Below are 18220 nucleotides of genomic sequence, written 5' to 3' on the forward strand. Positions count from 1 at the left end.
TGGTCTGGTGGTGGCTGGTGGCGTACGTGGAGAGGCTACGGTATCAATCATTAGACTTATAACTAACAAAGGCACGTTTTTTTGCTATTTTGCATTGCTTAAAGCAACGATTTTATGATGCAGGTGGGTTCGTCGGGTGAGGAAACTATAGGAGTAAGAGAAGGGGGTAAGGAGGTGGTGATAACAACAAAACCAAAGAGTGTTAAGGTAATCAAAGATATGCCATGTTGAGATGGTGGGGTCAAGGTTTGAATTAATTTAACATCTAGTGCATTATTACATGAGCTTTTTAACTTGTAAAGTCAAATATCTGACTTACTTGAAAACATAGGGAAAGGGAGCGAACAAAGCATGCATGACAAAGGAAATGGCTCTGAAACGTGGGCAGGAGAAACAGCCTGCCGTGTCAAAGGTCGGTACTAATGTAAAGTTGGTATGTCAGATATATTGTGCATTATCCAGTGTAGTATGTGCATTATGTATTATGTTTGATGCATTATATTGAGTATCTGATGCATTTTGTCAAATTAACTATTGATTGTGTTGGTTATGTAAATCAAATCTTAGTTATGCACTGTTTCAGGTATGCAGTATTTTGTACATATTTGATGAATTGTTAAGCTTACTATACTTTTAGCTATTTCTTATGTGTGCATTATTTTGTGTATCCTCTGCATTAATATCACGGCTTGCAGCATTATTTATTGTGCCATTTGCATTACTTGTAGGGTTTTAAACAAATATGTCATGAGTAGTGGATAATTTGTTTGGACATATGAACTATTTGCTGTAGTTTGTGTATTATAATGAATTGTACTTTAACAATGCGCTGACAGAGACCTCCCCTGTCCAAGGAGAAGGGGCTAGTGATTGCGGATGCTGGGACGGGTGGAATTGGTGACGACCTGCCATTAAAAACTGCGAGTGTTCTTGGTAAAGGAAAGGAGAAGGTGAACAAGGCTAATGAGGCTGTCCGATAGGTATCAAAATAATAGATACCACCTTGTAAGGATTTTGGTTATTTACTTTTCACATATTTAATATATGCAGGTGACTTCAACCGTTGAAACGGCACGTGTAAGGAGAGCTAGTCCGGCTTTGCGCTCTCCTTTCAATGAGCGAGCTGTAAGGCTTACAGCCAAGGCTAACAGTAACGATAAGGAGCTACATTATTGGGTGCTTAGCACAGCGGAGACGCACGAATCAATCAGGTATGTACTGTTTGTTATGCTTTTCGTTGTGAATATGGTGATTATCTTTACTGTTTGTTTTGAGTATTTAATTATTACTTTGTAAAGTCTACAAATACTACACATGTGCATTGTTGCAAGTAGTTACTGCATTATGAAATTCTCAGTGTGCATTATTTAATCATTCAGTATTAGAAGTTTATTATACATAATGAACATACTTGGTATTATATTAATTCATTATTTGGATTTGATAGTGCATTATGTAGCCAATTGTTAACATTACATTTGATATTTATATGCAGGGATGCAATTGTTTATGAAGACTCCTACAAACAAACTGCCCACTACTTGAATAATATGGAGAAGCTGAAGGCGCCAGATACAGTGTCCAGACTCTTCTTTTCCACACGACCATGCGTGAGTAAATCTTTTGTGTTATCTACGTACCAATTGAATCTTAATCTGTTTCTTGAGTACCTGAAGTACCGACCACGTTTGTAGGCACAATCATTGATAGACATCCCTGAAGGGTGGGATGAAGAAAGACGATTTACCGATTTTTTGACCATTCTTTTTGACGAAGCCCTTGGAGCCGGATACAGCAAATGGGAGAAACACGATCTGGTCAGTCTTAATATAAACTTATTTTTCTGAGAATCAATTGTATAGGACAGCATACAAGACCATTTAATGTTCTCATTATCATGTAGTTCTTCTTCCCAATTTGGGGGGAGAGACAACAATATGTGGTCTGCTTTGATGTGCCGGATAGCAAGATGAATATTATTGACCACACCCTGGCTGAGCAGCACGCATCGTTCGCCGACAAATATGGGACCACGCCATCTATGCTGGTATGTAATGAGACTACTCTGTTACTTGCTCTGTAATGCATAAAAACACATTTTATGTATGCGTTACAATTATGTCTTTTTGTTTTAGCGGAAATTCCTGGCTGACGCAATTGATAAGTGCAAAGACTCAAGAATGGCTGATTTGATACGAGGCTGCACTACACATGTAGTTGCACTGCCGTGGCGGAACAACCTGTCCATAATGGAGGATGGTATGTACGTAATGCGCCACTTGGAGACGTACTTTGGAGAGAAGGATAAAGATTGGGATTGCGGGCTGACCGCAAAGGGAAGCAAAAGTCTTGAAATGTTTCGAATCAAATTTGCAAGGGTGCTACTGACTTCTCCCTACAATGTCCGCGGTGCCGCAAACCAAAAAAAGGCAACCAAGTTCTGGAGAGATAAACCTAAAAATTTCAATTTCGAAAAGTGGGTAGAAAATTATGGGTTATAGGGCGTGATTATTTCTAGTATTTGTTGGAAGAATTTGCACTTTATTTCCTTTTTGGAAGCTTGAATACACTAAACAATGTTTTTTAAAATAGCATTTTTTGATTTCTATCATGTGAACACTCTGGCGACCATTAATGGATGTATTATGTTATTTGCTTGTTTGTGTTATGTTTTTTTGGTCTGTTTAGGTGGACGATGTACTCTCATAATGACCAACATATACCAAATAATGCACCAAACCTTATGCATAATGCAAAGGCATAACCAAATAATGCTTGTGTATATTGTACACCTAATATACTGAGCCGTATATAGTACGCCTCAATTTTGTGTGCATCATATCTGCATATAATGTAAGTATTCGTAATACGTAATGCATTATTAAACGTTGTTTGTGAATTTTAACCAAATAATGCACCAATGCGTAGGAATAATGCAATGGCACCTCCACATAATGCATTTGTATATTTTACATTACATTTATTAAGCAACATATAAGGTACGCCTCAGTTTTATGTGGTCATATCTACATATAATATAAGTATTCGTACTACGTAATGCATTATTAAACGTTGTTTGTGAATTTTAACCAAATAATGCACCACCCCTAATGTGTAATGCAATGGTAACCTCAAATAATGCATTTGTATATTTTACATTACATTTATTAAGCATGACACATTGAGTTAAAATAATGATTATGAATAGAGATATGAACCGATCTATAAGCCTCTAATAAACCCATAAGATTAATCCAAAAAAACAAGTAAGCCATGGAATACAATTACAACCATCCTACTAAAAATAAATAATTGACCCAAGAACGACCAATGTTGTTTTTTTTAAGATATGATTCAGGCTAGACTTTTCCCTTTGCGAGCATCTTTCTCCATCCTCATCTCTTTAAGCATAGGACAATTCCTAGAGTCGTGATGACCCACCTCATGGCAAGCCTTACACTGTCTAGGAGGCCTAGACGCATCCTTTATAGCCTTCTCTCTCTTTGAAATAAGACGGCTTGCCGAGCTGCTGGCGTGGCCCTTCGTCTTCACAACATCGGGAGGATGCACCGCAACAGATTCAGGCCTTACCATTCCATAAAACTCTTCAACCATACGCCTCTTCTCAGCGACTGAGGTTGCCGGAGTACCAGTTTGAAGCGAGTTGCCAAGTTCTTCGATGCCAGCTACAAATGCCCGTAAAGCATCGATGTCGGTCTCAAACTGTCTAAGAAAACCATAAAACATCGAAATCGCCTGCTTGGACACAGTTTGCCTATCGTCAGCGGATGAGTGGGTAAGCACTGGATCATGAAACTCCCCGTGTACAGCCTTGGCTAAAGAAGTCTTCATCCATCGGCTTTCACAGTATTTGTCCGGGATCTTTTTCACCTCATTGTTCCGAAACAAGAAAAATATATGACTGCACAAATAACCATGACGACCAAAAAGTTTGCATTCGCAAAAGTAAGTATCATCCGTCTTGTCATGACGAACAAAATATGCATTGCGCTTGCTGTCGCCAAGCTTGTATGTGTCAACAGATTCTCCGGACATAAAACTCAGCACACGACATCTTTCATTACCCTCCACAATTTCTTCTTGTATTTTCCTGAACATACTGTCGGTAAATAATGTGGAAGCATGTTTCTCAAATGGAAGAGTAGTTGCGAGTATGGGTATGGAAGTGGCATCGTGGTAGTCCAAAGCTGTCCTACTGTTCCGCTGGAATTCTATAGCGTGGTTGAAATTCATGTAGAATTCGGCTATGTTTGCTCGGGGCTTCAGAAAATTTTTGTAAAAACTGTTCTCTGATTCAGATATGGACGTAGTCCGAATCATCGATCCCATGGGAAAATCCCTGAAGTACGCCGGTATCCAGTACTCCCTATATGTATACAATGTTTTGAACCATTCGACGTCCTCTAGCTGATGATGTACGATCAATCTATTCCACTCCTCCTCGAATTCGTCCGGCTCTAATAGGTCCGACCAAACACAAGCGTTAAACTCCTTTTTGAAATTGTCGTCCCGCAATAATCTGTTTGGTACCTTGACTGCCAATTTATGCATAATATGCCACATACACCAACGGTGACGTGTGCCGACTAGGACCTCTTCAATCGCTGATCGCATACCCAAATCTTGATAGGTCACAATCATCCTGGGTGCTACACCCATACAATCTACAAAATGTCTGAACAGCCAAGCAAAAGCCCCTGTTTTCTCGCTGCAAACCAGCCCCTGCTGCAAATGTCACAGGACTACCATGATTATCCTTTCCAGTGAAAGGAGTGAAGATCATACAGTACCTGCATACATGACAATTACCTGCAGTCAGAATCTAAAATATATCATAATGCAACATATTGTAATTCGTAATGCACGTACATCAATTAATAATGCATACTATATATATTTCTTCAGTAGCGTAAACATATCATAATGCAACTTGCGGCAATGCGTAAAGCAGTAACATCCAGTAATAATGCACATAATATACAATAGATACATATAGTAAACATAAATAACACAGTAGTCAGTTTCAACCGATTTGTGTTGTACGTGGAGTCGAAGGACACAGTATCACCAAACATGTGGTAATTTCTCTTCATTACACCGTCGCACCAAAACAAAGCAACCAACTGGTCAGATTCGTTAACTTCGTAGTGATAGGTGTAAGCCTCGGAAATCTCCTTCTTCCTCGCCATGTCATCCAACACCATTTGTACATCATATCCTTGTGCATATTCTTTGATGTCCCGTGAGGCATTCCTGATATCCCCAACCGTGCAACCAGTCAGTTCGAACCCACCAAGAATCTCCTTCAATACCTTAAATGTAAGCGTGGGTCCTATATTCGCCCTTGAACAGTCGAGGATAAATTTATGATGAACATCATCCAACTTGCGATTACTAGACATGAATTGCTGATGTTCCGTCTCAACCATGTGATGGTTATGAATCTCATTGAACTCGTGAATTATGTATCCCGACGAGCCATCTTCCGAGAAAAACCTGAAGGATATACTAGCTGTGCAACCACACCGCTTAGATAACTTCCTACGCTTGATAGTGAAACCAGAACGAGCATTCAGCTGGTCATCCTCACCACCCTTTTTCCTTCCTTCCCTGTTGCATACAACTTGATACCAGGTCGTGACATCATCAACCTTCCTCATAGCTTGTTTGCGCGTATCGAAGCCAACTGCACGGGCATATATGTCGTAGAAAGCAAAAGCAAAATCCAATGATTGGAATTTCTGACCTACAACAGGCTTCATCGCGGCGGAACATTCAGGTACAACAACCACTGCACACAATTGGCAACAAAAAGGGGTCAGCAAAAAATAACAACTTTGGAATAAAATAAGCTGCCAAGCAATGCACGATTTGCACACATTCAATCTGTCAAACGTTTCAGTTGGACGAACCCTTGATGTATGCATACGTATAACACACACTATTAAAAACGTCGTTTTTTATTTGTACATACTATACCCTACCCCCTTGGCTTATGAAAACCTTCGGGAAAAACAAGAAACGTGTGCCAAAATCCAAAGCTAACAACTGATATTTAAGCCCTAGTAAAACGAGGCATAAAATCATACCTGTTTTAATTCGTACAACATACACATTCCAAATAATATATTATGCATTATACAAACAATATAGTGCATTACGGTTAATCAGTTGATGCATTATTGTTAAAAACTTTATTCATTAAACTATGTACGTTATAGACCTACGTAATTTATTACTGGGTCAGACACAAAGCTTTGTTAAATGTTGTTATTAATGTTTACATACTATACCCTAGCCCCTAGGATTATTAAACCCTTACGGGGAAAAAAGCAACGTGCACCACACATCGCAAACCAGAAAAAACCGTTTTACCCCGAAAACATAGCAGTTCAAAGAATTATGCATTACATATGATCATAAGTTCATTATGCTTCATCTAGATGTGCATTATATGTCTCGTTTCAACCTAATACCTTCGACATGCCGAGAGCGAATCCATGGAGGAAGGTTTCAGAGCAAGCGCTCATGTTATACCATGGCAACACAATACACTTAATTATTGCTGGTTAAAAATCAGATAATCAAACTGCTACAAATTGAGACAGAAACATCCGCAATAAAAACAGAATCGTGAAGCTTCGAGATTTACCTTCTTCCATTGATTAGAAACGAAAGCTGTAGATCCAACGCCAATTAGACAACCTTACACTCCCGAGGATTAATTGAGCAAAGATTTGAGAATTGTGATAATTGAAACCTTGGAAAAAAATAGAGATTCGAAATCATATACACCGCAGCATTACCTTCCTTCATCGACGTGTTTTTTGGAAAAAAACTGCCGTATATTCTCATGAGAGAATCATGGGATTTCCATAACTATCAAATAATCATGTACCAAATCTACCCTTAATCGTTTATTAAGGTATTATAATTTAATGGAATCAGTGATTAATTTCAGCCATCCGATTTATAAAATTAAAGGTTGAGATTAAGAAGGAAAAAGAAGAATATATGAGAAAAGGATATGAATACATCCCTATATATATATATATATATATATATATATAGGCATTTGATCAAAACAAAAATGGCCTTAAACCAAGAATTGCAGACGGTTTTATGTCCATTGGATTAGATAATCTAATCTTTAGATTAGATTAATTAATGGCCAGATTTTAATGGGAACATATTATTATTTTAATTATTTATAATCTAAAAAGGTTAATTAAGTAAATTGTAGTATGTCGTTAGTTATAGTATTTCCTATAATTTTGCTCTGTCATCTCTCCACTAACTGCTCTTTATCGTAGTTTATTAGCCCATAATTTCTTCTCCTTCAATCTTTCGTCGAATTTGCATACCCTATTCCAATTAATGTAGTTCTGCTTAGTTTGGTCATACTAAGCATTTAATACGTCATATGATTATAATATAATCATTTAAATGAACACTTCAGGGTCAAAATATGCGCTAATCGAAGTCATAATAACATATACATAAGTTTGGTCATAATAAGCATTTAATTCGTCTTACGCTTATAATATAAATATTTAATTGATCACTGTTGGGTCATAATCCTGCTACAACCGAAGTCATAATAACATATAGCTAAGTTTGGTCATAACAAGCATTTAATTAGTAATACGTTTATAATATACATAATTTAACCATTAAATACATACCAACTATACGCTAATCAACGTTATAATAACATATAGATATGTTTGGTCATAATAAGTATTTAATACGTCATATGTTTATAATATAAATATTTATATGCACAATTCAGGGTCAAAATATGCGCTAATCTAAGTCATAATAACATATAGATAAGTTTGGTCATAATAAGCATTTAATTCATCTTACGCGTATAATATAAATATTTAAATGATCACTGTTGGGTCATAATATGCGCCAACCGAAGTCATAATAACATAGGTGAAGTATCTGACGAATCTTCGCTCGAACAAAGAGTGGTTGGAGTTTTTAATTGTTGTGCCTATTCAGAATTTCCAGAAGAGTTGTGTGATTTAGTGATTAGGATTTTTTGGGGTGAGGTAGATATGTTGGGGGAGAGACGAATTGAATAGGCGGGAACCGAACAATCAGGCTACTGGCGTGTGGAGTAATGCTCCCATGATTTTCGCGAAGAAAAAACGGAACGTTTGTTTTTATTTTTTTGGTGCCCATTTTACCCTTTTATGCCTCAATTCATTCTTATTATGACCTAACAATATGGTTGTCAAGACTAAATCGTGGCCGCCCATAATCAGATCCTACGTTTCAGATTTGGTCTGTATTTTTGTACTTAAGGGCGTTTTTTGATAGATGAATACCCTATATATATATATATATATATATATATATATATATATATATATATATATATAGAGTCGTGATCATATGATAACCCCTAAATATCGTAATAACCCTATAACCAAATCTGGACCACACATATTTCTAATCATGCGGTTGAGATTCAAACTTAGATTTACTTCATAAAAAAAAGCGCAGGGGTAAAACTGTCATTTCTCTCATTTAATTTCTGAATTTCACCAAATATCACGTAAAATGATAAAATGATAGGTTTATTGCAGAGAATGATAGTTTTGAGATTCAAACTTAGATTTACTTCATAAAAAAAAGGTGCGGGGGTAAAACTGTCATTTCCCTCATTTAATTATTGAATTTCGCCAAATATCACGTAAAATGATAAAATGACAGGTTTATTGCATAGAATGATAGTTTTGCCGGATAGAATGATACTCTGAGTTGATAAAATGATACTTTTGGCTAACTGATAAAATTATAGGTTTATTGCATAGAATGATAGTTTTGCCGGATAGAATGATACTCTGAGTTGATAAAATGATACTTTTGACTGACTGATAAAATGATAGGTTTATTGCATAGAATGATAGTTTTGCCGGATAGACTGATACTCTGAGTTGATAAAATGATACTTTTGACTGAATGATAAATGATAAAATGATAAAATGATAGGTTTATTGCATAGAATGATAGGTTTATTGCATAGAATGATAGTTTTGCCGGATAGAATGATACTATGAGTTGATAAAATGATACTTTTAGCTTATAAATGTTAGGTTTACTGCATAAAATGATAGTTTTACCGGATAAAATGATACTTTCAGCCGATAGAATGATAGTTTTGTCGGGTAGAATGATACTTTCAGCCGATAGAATGATAGGTATTTTTGGTGTATAAAATGACATTTTTATTTAATAAAATGATACTTTTACCTGATAAAATGATAATCTAAGCGGATAAAATGACAGTAAGCTTATAAAAATAATAGTTTAGCTGAAGAAATTGCATATAAGCTGATAAAATGATACTTTAACGTGACAAAATGACATAAAACTTATAAAATGATAGTTTTGCCGGAAAGAATGATACTTTTAGCCGATAGAATGATAGTTTTGTCGGGTAGAATGATACTTTCAGCCGATAGAATGATAGGTATTTTTGGTGTATAAAATGACATTTTTGTTTAATAAAATGATACTTTTACCTGATAAAATGATAATCTAAGCGGATAAAATGACAGTAAGCTTATAAAAATGATAGTTTAGCTGAAGAAATTGCATATAAGCTGATAAAATGATACTTTAACATGACAAAATGACATAAAACTGATAAAATGATAGTTTTGCCGGATAGAATGATACTTTCATCCGATAGAATGATAGTTTTGCCAGATAGAATGATACTCTGAGTTGATAAAATGATACTTTTGACTGAATGATAAAATGATAGGTTTATTGCATAGAATGATAGTTTTGCCGGATAGAATGATACTATGGGTTGATAAAATGATACTTTTAGCTTATAAATGTTAGGTTTACTGCATAAAATGATAGTTTTGTCGGATAGAATGATACTTTCAGCCGATAGAATGATAGTTTTGCCGGGTAGAATGATACTTTCAGCCGATAGAATGATAGGTATTTTTGGTGTATAAAATGATATTTTTGTTTAATAAAATGATACTTTTACCTGATAAAATGATAATCTAAGCAGATAAAATGATAGTAACCTTATAAAAATGATACTCTGAGTTGCTAAAATGATACGTTTACTGCTTTGTAGGTTTGTATATTATGTATTGTGCCGATTATATTAGGTTTATTGCATAGAATGATAATTTTGACGAATAGAATGATACTCTGAGTTGATAAAATGATACTTTTGACTTACTGATAAAATGATAGGTTTATTGGATAGAATGATAGTTTTGCCGGATAAAATGATATTCTGAGTTGATAAAATGATACTTTTGACTGACTGATAAAATGATAAAATGATATATGTTAGGTTTATTGCATAGAATGATAGTTTTGCCGGATAGAATGATACTCTGAGTTGATAAAATGATACTTTTTGACTGACTGATAAAATGATAAAATGATATATGTTAGGTTTATTGCATAGAATGATAGTTTTGCCGGATAGAATGATACTTTGAGTTGATAAAATGATACTTTTGACTGACTGATAAAATGATATATGTTAGGTTTATTGCATAGAATGATAGTTTTGCCGGATAGAATGATACTTTGAGTTGATAAAATGATACTTTTGACTGACTGATAAAATGATATATGTTAGGTTTATTGCATAGAATGATAGTTTTGCCGGATAGAATGATACTCTGAGTTGATAAAATGATACTTTTGACTGACTGATAAAATGAGCGAAATTCAGAAATTAAATGAGCGAAATTTGGATACGTAAATTTTATCACGAGCGAAATGACATATTTACCCCCGCGCTTTTTTTTATTAAGTAAATCTAAGTTTGAATATCAACCGCGTGATTTTAAAAATGTGTGGTCCAGATTTGGTTATAGGGTTATTACGGAAATTGGGGTTATCATTATAATGCACCCCTATATATATATATATAGTCGTGATCATATGATAACCTCTAAATATCGTAATAACCCTATAACCAAATCTGGACCACACATATTTCTAATCATGCAGTTGAGATTCAAATTTAGATTTACTTCATAAAAAAAACGCGGGGGTAAAACTGTCATTTCTCTCATTTAATTTTAAATTTGCCAAATATCACGTAAAATGATAAAATGATAAAATGACAGGTTTATTGCATAGAATGATAGTTTTGAGATTCAAACTTAGATTTACTTCATAAAAAAAAGGTGCGGGGGTAAAATTGTCATTTCCCTCATTTAATTAATGAATTTCGCCAAATATCACGTAAAATGATAAAATGATAGGTTTATTGCATAGAATGATAGTTTTATCGGATAGAATGATACTCTAAGTTGATAAAATGATATTTTTGAGTGACTAATAAAATGATAAAATGATAGGTTTATTGCATATAATGATAGTTTTGCCGGATAGAATGATACTCTAAGTTGATAAAATGATACTTTTGACTGACTGATAAAATGATAGGTTTATTGCATAGAATGATAGTTTTGCCGGATAGTATGATACTCTGAGTTGATAAAATGATACTTTTGAGTGACTGATAAAATGATAAAATGATATATTTTAGGTTTATTGCATAGAATGATAGTTTTGCCAGATAGAATGATACTCTAAGTTGATAAAATGATACTTTTGACTGAATGATAAAATGATATATGTTAGTTTTATTGCATAGAATGATAGTTTTGCCGGATAGAATGATACTCTGAGTTGATAAATGATACTTTTGACTGAATGATAAAATGATATATGTTAGGTTTATTGCATAGAACGATAGTTTTGCAGTATAGAATGATACTTTGAGTCGATAAAATGATACTTTTGACTGACTGATAAAATGAGCGAAATTCAGAAATTAAATGAGTGAAATTTGGATACGTAAATTTTATCATGAGCGAAATGACATATTTACCCCCGCACTTTTTCTTATGAAGTAAATCTAAGTTTGAATCTAGACCACGTGATTTTAAAAATGTGTGGTCCAGATTTAGTTATAGGGTTATTACGGAAATTGAGGTTATCATTATAATGCACCCCTATATATATATATATATATATATTAGTGATCTATGGAAAGAGCCCCTTAAACCTATAACTAGAGAACAAAACATAGCCACAAGATCAAGAAAATCAAGGGCTAGTATTAATACATGTAATTTTCTAATTTAAGGAGAAATTAGTTCCATCAATCACAAATTTACTTCATAATAACAAGGCAGGGGTATTATGGTAATTTTGTAAGAGCTTGATACCAAAATCTGGTTAGGTCGCCAAATTGATTTCATTTGAAAACAACAGTGAAGTAAAATCATGCTAAGAGTGATGTGTTTTGTAAACAATAGTGAAGTAAAATCATAATAAGAGTGATGTGTTTTGTAAACAAGAGTGAAGTAAAATCATGCTAATAGTGATGTGTTTTTTAAACAACAGTGAAGTAAAATCATATTAAGAGTGATGTGTTTTGTAAACAAGAGTGAAATAAAATCATGCTAAGAGAGATGTGTTTTGTAAACAACAGTGAAGTAAAATCATAATAAGAGTGATGTGTTTTGTAAACAAGAGTGAAGTAAAATCATGCTAAGAGTGATGTGTTTTGTAAACAAGAAGGAAATAAAATCATGCTAAGAGTGATGTGTTTTGTAAACAAGAGTAAAGTAAAATCATGTTAAGAGTGATGTGTTTTGTAAACAAGAGTGAAGTAAAATCATGCTAAAAGTGATGTGTTTTGTAAACAAGAAGGAAGTAAAATCATGCTAAGAGTGATGTGTTTTGTAAACAAGAGTGAAGTAAAATCATGCTAAGACTGGAGTGTTTTGTAAACAAGAGTGAAGTAAAATCATGCTAAGAGTGATGTGTTTTGTAAACAACAGTGAAGTAAAATCATGCTAAGAGTGATGTGTTTTGTAAACAACAGTGAAGTAAAATCATGCTAAGAGTGATGTGTTTTGTAAACAACAGTGAAGTAAAATCATAATAAGAGTGATGTATTTTGTAAACAAGAGTGAAGTAAAATCATGCTAAGAGTGATGTGTTTTGTAAACAAGAAGGAAGTAAAATCATGCTAAGAGTGATGTGTTTTGTAAACAAGAGTGAAGTAAAATCATGCTAAGACTGGTGTGTTTTGTAAACAAGAGTGAAGTAAAATCATGCTAAGAGTGATGTGTTTTGTAAACAAGAGTGAAGTAAAATCATGCTAAAAGTGATGAGTTTTGTAAACAAGAGTGAAGTAAAATCATGCTAAGAGTGATGTGTTTTGTAAACAACAGTGAAGTAAAATAATGCTAATAGTGATGTGTTTTGTTAACAACAGTGAAGTAAAATCATGCTAAGAGTGATGTGTTTTGTAAACAAGAGTGAAGTAAAATCATGCTAAGAGTGATGTGTTTTGTAAACAAGAGTGAAGTAAAATCATGCTAAAAGTGACGTGTTTTGTAAACAACAGTGAAGTAAAATCATGCTAAGAGTGATGTGTTTTGTAAAAGTAAAATCATGCTAAGAGTGATGTGTTTTGTTAACAACAATGAAGTAAAATCATGCTAAGAGTGGTGTGTTTTGTAAACAAGAGTGAAGTAAAATCATAATAAGAGTGATGTGTTTTGTAAACAAGAGTAAAGTAAAATCATGCTAATAGTGATGTTTTCTGTAAACAAGAGTGAAGTAAAATCATGCTAACAGTGATGTACGGATGATTTTCCAATGATATTCAATCCATTTTCATCCAAATCTGCAGCTTATATTGGAGAATTCCACCATTAATTTTTGCCAACATATTCACGAGAATCTCAATTGTCGATAATTGGTTCTCACTTTTTCAATCCAAATCTGGTAATGTTGGTGTTATTCCATAGTTTCATCGATTCCGTCTTTAGTTGTAGACAATTTTGATCCCAATTACATCAAATTTGTATTCAGTTTCAGCAATTTTAGTTCCAAATTATTTAGTTCCATGATTATCGTCCAATTTGTTTTCAATTTCAGCATTCTGATCGAAGACGTTTCAGCTCCATAATCGGACGATTTCAAATTGCAGACGACATGGCATGTGATTCGAATCTCAATTTTGTAGGAGAAAGAAAGGATAGCAGATTTGGAAGGAGAGAATGAAAACTACGTAATTTGATCCTAGATTTAAATTTTATAATGTAATTTCCAAAAATAACCTTGGCCTATTTTATATTATTAAAATAAATAATATGCGTTCCATTAAGATGTGTGGCTGAGATTTGTTCTCTAGTTATACGCTTAATATTAGTTATATCTTGATCACTAACCTATATATATATATTATATTGGGTTGTGATTAATTGAGATTTTTTAGCCTAATTGAGAATTTAGATGCATTATCAGCCACTCATTTTTATTAAATGATTGGTCCAGAATTTATCACATTAAAAATATTTTTAGATTAATTAATTATGAAATGGCATAATTGTAATTATGAAATGAGGACCAAAGACGCCCTCCAATTTCGTCGCCTCTCTGCAGTGGCAATTCGCCAGCCACATCACTTACGCAATGGACTGCAGCAAGGAGGCCAAGCTCCGCTACAACCGCGACGCGCTCCCCGCCTTCGACCACCGCCACCAAACCCCTCCGCGACGCCAACTGGCTCTGCGCCCCTCCGCCTCCCGCCATCGCCGATCGCCGCGTCGAGATCACCGGCCATGTCGAGAGGAAAATGGTCATCAACGCCCTCAACTTCGGCGTCAAAGTTTTCATGGTTTGTGAAATTCAAATTCAAATTCGAAATCACAATTCTGATCAGTTTAATTTGAGATTGTGATTGGGGATTTTGATGTGGCAGGCTGATTTTGAGGATGCGTTGGTGCCGAATTGGGAGAATCTGATGCGAGGGCACATCAATTTGAGAGATGTGGTGAGGGGCACGATTAGCTACCATGATAAGTGTTGGATGTTTTAGGGTTGAATTATCAATTGTGTTGGATGTGACCTGGATCGGGGAATCAAGCTTAATCATAATGCACTTTTAGGGTTTGGATTATCAATTGTGTATGTTGGTGGAAGCTCTGAGATGTTTCTGAATTTGACCGGGATTTATGCATGTTTATTGATGAAAGCAAGTGGTGAAAAGAAATGACAGAAAAAAAAATCTAGGTTAATCATAATACACTCTAGGTGTTTGGTAATATTCCCCAGTTGGGAATTAGTTGCTAAGAGTTAGATTTAAGATTTAGCTATCTCCCCTTTTTTGTGTCAACTACGCACATATAATGTCAACTACATATATAATCTATGTTAACTAAATATACAATTCATGTCAACTACACACCTATAATCTCAAGTACATATACAATTCATGTCAACTACACACATATAATGTCAACTATGTGTACAATCCAGGTCAACTATATATACAATTCATGTCAGTTACACACATATAATGTTAACTACATATACAATTCATGTCAACTATACACATATAATGTCAACTATGTGTACAATTCATGTCAATTACATAAATAATCCATGTCAACTACATACATATAATGTCAACTACATATACATATATTATATGTAAAACGTTGTTGTTGACATAAATAATATAGGTCATTGACATGAAAATATTTGTTGTTGGCATTAATTATTTGTAAAATGTTGTTGTTGACATAAATAACGTTTGTTGTTGACATCGTAGTTGACATAATGTCTCTGTAGTTGACATCGCGCGAAAATGACAATTATGCCTCCGAGTTGATATTATGTCTCCGTAGTTGACATCGCGCGAAAATTGTGAATGAGTGGTTGAAAATGCATCTTAATTCTCAATTAGGCCCATAAATTTCAACCTAACAGGACCATATGTTATCTTTAAATATTAATTTTATAAAAGTACTAAGCATGTATGATAGTATACCTCTTTAATAGTGTGAATCACATTAATTGCTTTAATTAATACAACATGGAAAATAACATGGTTTTTTAGGAACATGATTAGTCGTGATTGTCTGATTGATTAATACTTTATTTAATTATTGCAAAATCTTGTCTATACTTTATTCAATCAAAGTCTCGACTAGTTGTCGGGATTAACTTGACGCCGCTATGTTTTTAGAGCATTCAGAATAGAAACGCCTTTTCTACAATTTAGTCTAAAATTCATCCGTTCACATCATTACACCCCTTCCAAAATTCAGCTAATGCTCTAGCCCTCCCACTGCCCTTCCAACGACCTTCTCAAAAGTCCTCAAATTTAATTTATTTTAATTGTTAATGTTTATCAAATATTTAAAAATTAAAGTGTAATTAGTTGTATATATAGACTAGAAAAAAAATTAAAAAAAATGAAAAATCGGTTCAGCTCGGTGGTCGGCGCGCAATAGATGTTGTCCTACCGCCAGCCACTCTCAGGCGCCCCTCCCCTTCCCCCCACGGCTCGGCTGTTGCAAATGTGCTCCAGCCACTGCCGTCTTGCTAGGCGGTCGGATAGGGCTCTGGCTAGGGCCCTATTGTGGATGCTCTATACTACATTACTTAGAATATATAATCCATGTGTCTCACGTTACTTGAGTCATATCTTTTTTGCACTCGTTTTAAAAAATAATACTCCATTCATCTCAGCTCAAGTGATTGATTTCTTTTTTGCCGTTGTTTTTCGAAAGTGATAATAAATACTTAAAGTGGAGAAAAATAAAGTAAAAGAGAAAATAAGTTAGAAGAGAACTTAGTATACATTATTCTCTCTCTTATTTTACTTTCTCTCAACTTTACCTATTTATTACTCCCTCCGTCCCACTCAAGATGGCTACATTCTTGAGAGGCACGGGATTTTAGGAAGTGTTGTGTAACACTCCGACTTTTTATACCCATTTTATTTCTTTTAGTTGGGACCAATTTTGAGAAGCCAAAAAAAATTATTTATTCCATATTTGTAGTCAACTACTTGGTCAAATATATTTCTTCAAACCCCATCACCAAACGATTTCCCCATATCTCCATATTCCCTAAAATCTCTCCAACCACCAAATCCATCAATATCTATCAGTTTTGCCTATATATATCCAATCAATCCCACGATCTTTCTACACATAAATTGAATACCAAGAAAAATCGGGAACTAAAATTTAGAGAAAGAACCGAGTTGGAGAAGAGAGTTTTCTGCCGCCTAAGAAGGTAATCACCGATCAATTTCCAGCCTTGAATTCCTTGCATTCATTTAGGATAATTCTGAATTATCATGCCCTGTACAAAGTTTCAATCTTTAAGTTTAGCCTTTGTCTCAACTGAAAATTTAATCATCCGAGAAACAAATCAAGAGCGATTAGGAGAAATAGAATTAGAATGAATTGGGGAGAGGGACTTACCGGTTGTGAGACGAGACACTGCCTACGGAAGAGCTGACAGCCTGGAGCGGCGGCGAACATTGGAGGCCAGAGGCGGTGGCGCGCGATGGAGTCAGCGGCAGCGGTTGGTCCTTGACGGAGGGGCGAGAGGCGGCGCCGATTTTGGAATGAGCGTGTTTGAGATTTGCTGTTTTGAGAATTTGAGAAAAAAAGGAACTGCTTGCTGAAAAAAAAACATAGAGAAAGAGATAGAGTTTATTTTGGGAAAATAGATGTTAGGGATGAGAGTAATTTAATAAATTTTCTTATGTTTTGGTCTTTGATAGGAATTGAGAGCTACTGTGTTGAGGAAGAGGTGTTAGAATGAGAGAGAGAGAGAGAGAGACGTGGGTGATTTGAGCTAGGGGTGGCAAATCGTGCGTGTCGGGTCGTTATCGTGTCGACACGATAACGACACGAACACGATAACAACAAACACGAACACGAACACGACACGAAACCCTCAGACACGAACACGACACGAACCCATTAACGACACGAACCAATTCGGGTCAACACGACACGATAACAACACGTACACGAGATGACACGATAACGACTCGATAACAACATGACCTGATAACGGTTAAACCTATTAAAAATGAAAATAATAAGAATTAATAATATTAAAATATTATTTGTTAACGGATAACACGAACACGACACGAACACGACACGGACATGTATTGTTAACGGATAACACGAACCCGACACGAACACGACACGAAATTTTCGTGTCCTTAACGGGTCGACCCGATAAGGACACGAACCCAATAAGCTCTGACCCAAACCCATTATTTTCGTGCCGGTTCGTGTCGTGTTATCGTGTCATGTCAAAAATTGTCAGCCCTAATTTGAGCACATGCACT

General features: G+C 35.0%; 4 protein-coding genes and 1 long non-coding RNA gene across 5 annotated transcripts; 2 read left to right on the forward strand and 3 right to left on the reverse strand.

Moving 5' to 3' along the window:
* The first annotated feature begins 333 nt into the window (after positions 1 to 333).
* LOC121754656 lies at positions 334 to 1847 on the forward strand. The gene is made up of 5 exons (XM_042149981.1): positions 334 to 412; positions 837 to 950; positions 1051 to 1211; positions 1496 to 1610; positions 1695 to 1847. The coding sequence occupies exons 1-5, from the start codon at positions 356 to 358 to the stop codon at positions 1845 to 1847; spliced, it is 600 nt and encodes a 199-aa protein (XP_042005915.1). The 5' UTR covers positions 334 to 355.
* A 107-nt stretch (positions 1848 to 1954) lies between these two features.
* Positions 1955 to 2661, forward strand: LOC121755121. Its single transcript, XM_042150409.1, has 2 exons — positions 1955 to 2047; positions 2136 to 2661. The coding sequence occupies exons 1-2, from the start codon at positions 1970 to 1972 to the stop codon at positions 2499 to 2501; spliced, it is 444 nt and encodes a 147-aa protein (XP_042006343.1). The 5' UTR covers positions 1955 to 1969; the 3' UTR covers positions 2502 to 2661.
* Positions 2662 to 3354: 693 nt separating this feature from the next.
* Positions 3355 to 4572, reverse strand: LOC121754657 (protein FAR1-RELATED SEQUENCE 5-like). Its single transcript, XM_042149982.1, has one exon. The coding sequence runs from the start codon at positions 4570 to 4572 to the stop codon at positions 3355 to 3357; it is 1218 nt and encodes a 405-aa protein (XP_042005916.1).
* A 46-nt stretch (positions 4573 to 4618) lies between these two features.
* Positions 4619 to 6683, reverse strand: LOC121754659 (protein FAR1-RELATED SEQUENCE 5-like). Its single transcript, XM_042149983.1, has 3 exons — positions 6674 to 6683; positions 5065 to 5812; positions 4619 to 4811 (listed from the first exon to the last, which is right to left on the reverse strand). The coding sequence occupies exons 1-3, from the start codon at positions 6681 to 6683 to the stop codon at positions 4619 to 4621; spliced, it is 951 nt and encodes a 316-aa protein (XP_042005917.1).
* Positions 6684 to 17002: 10319 nt separating this feature from the next.
* Positions 17003 to 17656, reverse strand: LOC121755062. Its single transcript, XR_006040617.1, has 2 exons — positions 17334 to 17656; positions 17003 to 17211 (listed from the first exon to the last, which is right to left on the reverse strand). It is a non-coding gene; the product is annotated as an uncharacterized LOC121755062 (long non-coding RNA).
* Between the last annotated feature and the right edge of the window lie 564 nt (positions 17657 to 18220).

Source organism: Salvia splendens, chromosome 11 (genome assembly GCF_004379255.2).
Source record: "Salvia splendens isolate huo1 chromosome 11, SspV2, whole genome shotgun sequence".
Lineage (NCBI taxonomy): Eukaryota > Viridiplantae > Streptophyta > Magnoliopsida > Lamiales > Lamiaceae > Salvia > Salvia splendens.

Bases quoted from the DNA above. Each gene is read 5' to 3' on its own strand.
- LOC121754659 (XM_042149983.1), bottom strand. The intron at 4,812-5,064 runs GTACAACACAAA...TCATGTATGCAG, and splicing joins ACTGTGTCCTTCGACTCCAC to GTACTGTATGATCTTCACTC.
- LOC121754656 (XM_042149981.1), top strand. From the start codon at position 356: ATGACAAAGGAAATGGCTCTGAAACGTGGGCAGGAGAAACAGCCTGCC. The intron at 1,212-1,495 runs GTATGTACTGTT...ATTTATATGCAG, and splicing joins GAGACGCACGAATCAATCAG to GGATGCAATTGTTTATGAAG. The intron at 1,611-1,694 runs GTGAGTAAATCT...CCACGTTTGTAG, and splicing joins TCTTTTCCACACGACCATGC to GCACAATCATTGATAGACAT.
- LOC121754657 (XM_042149982.1), bottom strand. From the start codon at position 4,572: ATGCATAAATTGGCAGTCAAGGTACCAAACAGATTATTGCGGGACGAC.
- LOC121755121 (XM_042150409.1), top strand. From the start codon at position 1,970: ATGAATATTATTGACCACACCCTGGCTGAGCAGCACGCATCGTTCGCC. The intron at 2,048-2,135 runs GTATGTAATGAG...TTTTTGTTTTAG, and splicing joins GGACCACGCCATCTATGCTG to CGGAAATTCCTGGCTGACGC.